Genomic DNA, 4,430 nt, shown 5'->3' with positions numbered 1-4,430 from the left:
ACAGTTTAAGCAGTATGCACCGATGAATCAATGTTTACATGTGATCGACGCGATCGCGATGTGTATTTGAGAGTGGTGGAGCGGATCTCAAAGAAGTAAGAGACAATTTTCCTTTGCAATATTTTTTTACGATATACCCTGTCTATGTAAGATGTATTCAAAAAATGGTATAAATATGTAAATGAAATTTATCTACAGTATAAAGGTTCAATATAAAGGTTCAATATGCTATCAGAAATCACCTTGTCTACAGCTTCTATACATTTTATAATATTACGCATGTAGGAAAACTATTGGTATTATAGAGACGTATTCAATTAATAATGTTTGTTAAGAAACCAGTTCTAAATGTTTTTATTTATATCTATTAAAATCAGTGGATTAGGAGATTCAGATATTGATTAAATTAATTTATACATGAAACTAAATTCCACATGTTGGAAACAGCGATGAAAACTCTGGATGCGTCAAACGTCAAAACACGTTGGTAAAAAAATTCTGCGTCGAAGTTCACCGTCAGTCTGCAACGTCACATCTTTATGACGTTATTTCTCTGTTTTAGTAAAAATGCCATAAGGACCCTTTTGTCATGGGCGCAATCAAATGTAATTAGATTTTACAAAGATTTTGTTTCAGATGTTGAAGATGTTCCACAAGCATGGAAGTTAGCAGTCAACAGCATGGGAGGATCTTACTGTGTGCGTTCGATGAGTAAAAAGCTCATTGTGGTTGAACTATACCAATCGTATGTAGTTCAAGGTCTGGTAAGAGGAGTTCAGGGTGAGAATGCACAGTATATTACTGAATGCTTTGACAATGAGTCGAACTACATTGTTTGTCCAAGAGTGGTTGAACTAGGTACTAAGACAAACAGCAGTAGAATTCAAGTGAAAATCTGCAATATTACTGCAAAGCCTATTACCATAAGACCAAAGTCTGGTGTGTGTCAGCTTAGTCAAGTTAAGATAGTGGACAACTTAGTTTCTCAGAAGTTTTCTGATAGCACTGTACATAGTGAGCACAATTTGTCAAATTTACCAGATGTACATATTGACAAGAAAAACTTGACCACTGAAGAACGTCAGACTTTTTTCAGAAATTTTATGCAAGTGGAGCCATGTGTTTTCCAGAAATGCAAACGACATAGGCAAAACAGATCTAGTGGAACACAGGATTGTATTAGAAGATGATCGACCCTTTAAGCAACCATACCGCAAGATTCCACCTGGTATGTATGATGAAATACGCCAACACATCAAGGATATGCTGGAAGCAGGGGGTAATTAGAGAACCAGATAGCCCATTTTCCTCGAACGTGGTACTTGTGCGAAAGAAGGACGGAAGCTTGAGATTTTGCATAGACTACCGGATTCTTAACTCTAAGACCAGAAAAGACGCATATATGCTTCCCAGATTTGATGATGTAGTAGATACCTTATCAGGATCCAAATTCTTTTCCAAACTTGACTTGCGGTCTGGATACTGGCAAGTGGCCGTAGCTGAAGAAGACAAGCCGAAGACCGCATTCTCCGTTGGAAATTTAGGGTTTTACGAATGTAACCGTATGAGTTTTAGTCTTACCAACGCACCTGCCACATTCCAGCGACTGATGGAGAAGTGTATGGGAGACATGTTATTGAAAGAATGCCTTATCTTATCTTATCTTCGACGACATTTTGATTATTTCGAAAACATTTGAAGACCACATTAGAAGATTAGAATAAGTCTTTGTAAAACTTTCAGAACACAATTTAAAACTTAAACCATCTAAATGCGAATTTTTCAGAACATCAGTAACTTATTTAGGCCATGTTGTGGGAGAAAACGGAATTTCCGCTGACCCAGAGAAATTATCTGCAGTTAAAGAATGGAGAACGCCACAAAACATCAAAGAGCTGAGACAGTTTTTAGGTTTCTCAGGGTATTACCGTAGGTTCATCAAAAATTATTCCCAAATTGTCCAACCTTTAAATTCTTTATTACAGGGACACAGCACGACGAGAAAAGTAAAGAAGAAACATGAAGTACCAGCATGGAAATGGCAAACTATACATCAGACAGCGTTCGAGACAATTAAAGAATTACTGACCCAGCCACCAGTTTTAGCTTATGCAGATTACTCCAAGCCATTTATTATCCATACAGATTCCAGCAGTCATGGACTTGGTGCAGTATTATACCAGAGACAAGATGGGGTAGATAAGGTAATCGCCTATGCAAGCAGAGGGTTAAGACCAGCCGAGCGAAACTATCCTGCTCACAAGTTAGAGTTTTTAGCGTTGCCATTACAGACAAATTCCACGATTACTTATATGGGAACCAATTTGAAGTCATTACCGACAACAATCCATTGACTTATGTACTATCCAAAGCAAAGTTAGATGCGACCAGTCATAGATGGGTTTCTGCTCTTGCCAATTACAATTTTAGTATTTCTTACCGTTCCCGAAAATTCAACTCGGATGCAGACGCTCTTTCCAGAAAATCTTATTTATTTTCAGATTCAGTAAAGGCCATTTGTAATTCAGTTTCTTTAGATATTTCAGCAGCAGAAACATTATCACAGAATTTTCCATCAGATGAGATTACAGCAACAGATATGTCAGACATTGACTGGAAGAAAGAACAAAGAGAAGATAAAACGATAGCCAGAGTCATAGAAATTTTCAACCAGGGAGAGAAGGGTAGGAAAGAAACAACAACGGTTCAGAAATATTTAAGAGAGAGAACGAAACTTCAGATTATTGATGATACTTTATACAGAAATTCCTTTTTAGATGGAGAGAAAATTATTCAACTTTGTTTGCCAGACCATTTTAAAGATGTAGTTTTCATAGGAATCCACAAAGAAGTAGGACACCCAGGAATAGAGAAGACGATTTGGCTAGCAAAGCAGAGATTTTATTATCCAGGGTTAGAACAAGATATTAAAGCCAGGGTAGAGAACTGTGAGAGATGTATCAGAAGCAAAACACCTGTCAGACCAAGAGCGAATCTTCATCCCATTACTTCAACAAAACCACTAGAAATTCTTTGTATTGATTTTTTGTCCTTAGAGAAATGTAAAGGGGGGTTTGAAAATATTCTTGTTATTACAGATCATTTCACCAGATACGCCTGCGCAGTTCCATTGAAAAACCAGTTAGCGACAACAACAGCCAAAGCTTTGTATGAAAATTTTATAGTTCATTACAGTTTTCCAGATCAACTCCATAGCGACTAAGGAAGAAATTTCGAAAGTAAAGTCATTAAAGAATTCTGCAAGATAGCGAACATCAAGAAATCAGGAACAACGCCGTACCATCCTGAAGGCAACGGATCAGTAGAAAGATTCAACCAGACACTTATTAAAATGCTGAGTACATTAGAGGAAAGCCAGAAATCGGATTGGAAATCGTATGTTACCACACTAGTGCACGCCTACAATTCAGTCAAGAATGATGCCACTGGGTATTCTCCACATTTCTTAATGTTCGGATGGCACCCACGTCTATCACTAGATGCATTTTTAGGGATAAAACCAGGAAATCAGAATATAGGAGCAAAGGATCACCATTCGTATGTTTATAAACTCCAAGAAAGATTACAGTATTCTTATAAAGTTGCCGCAGAAGAATCAAAGAAAAATGCAGATAAAAATAAAGAAAATTTTGATAGGAAAGTTAGAAATTCTAAGTTAGAAATTGGGGATAGAGTTTTAGTTAGAAAAGTAGGTTTCAAAGAAAAACATAAACATGCAGACAAGTGGGATGAATATGTTTACATTATTTTAGGTATTCCAAATGAAGACGTCCCAGTTTATGTTGTAAGGCGTGAGGACGGGAAAGGGTCTACACATACCCTCCATAGAAATTTTCTTTTGCCTTTTAATTGTATTCCAACTAATGTTATTTCTTCTCCAGTTTCCAAACAGGTCAAGAAGAATCAGAGTTATCAGACAACACCCACCATTCCTTCAAATGATTCATCTCAGTGTTCGTCAGATGAGAGCGATAGTGGAGTACCGGTATACATCATACCACAGCGTCGTCATCGACAAAGTCTTCAATCCTCTCCTCGACAGTCAACTATGAACAATTCGTCTCTTTTACAGTCATCGAACCATTCTTCTTTACATGAATCAACTATATCGTCTTCTTTTTCTAGATCTTCAATTTCAGTGAATTCGCCCAGTATAAGTATTTCACCTCCAAGAAGATCAACCAGAGTCAGTAAACCGCCAGAAAGATATGGGGAGTGGCAGTATGTACAGGATGTCAGTCAGAAATGTGTTTATTTAGAGACATTAGTATAGAGCCAGCAGAGAAGTGATTAGTTAAAGACACTTGCTTAGTTTGTCCGTGTGTCAGTGTGTTTTTAGTCATAGATTATTTTCATAAAGTTATACTTCTAATATTTTTTTTTACTATGTATATAATTACAGGTATGAC

General features: G+C 37.0%; 1 protein-coding gene across 1 annotated transcript; it reads left to right on the top strand.

Annotated features, from left to right (window-relative positions):
- Nucleotides 1–636: 636 nt before the first annotated feature.
- Nucleotides 637–3,223, top strand: LOC134255071 (uncharacterized protein K02A2.6-like; the record flags this gene model as incomplete). The annotated part of the gene is made up of 5 exons (XM_062737590.1): nucleotides 637–745; nucleotides 1,131–1,279; nucleotides 1,443–1,619; nucleotides 1,807–2,204; nucleotides 2,567–3,223. Coding segments are annotated over 5 exons (1,490 nt in total), but the record flags the coding sequence as incomplete, so codon positions are not given.
- Between the last annotated feature and the right edge of the window lie 1,207 nt (nucleotides 3,224–4,430).

This window comes from Saccostrea cucullata, unplaced genomic scaffold, assembly GCF_032062105.1.
Source record: "Saccostrea cucullata isolate Sc308-1 unplaced genomic scaffold, CSIRO_AGI_Scuc_v1 ctg16800, whole genome shotgun sequence".
NCBI lineage: Eukaryota > Metazoa > Mollusca > Bivalvia > Ostreida > Ostreidae > Saccostrea > Saccostrea cuccullata.
Note: the sequence above shows the minus strand (reverse complement) of the source record. Positions and strands in the feature narration are given on the sequence as shown.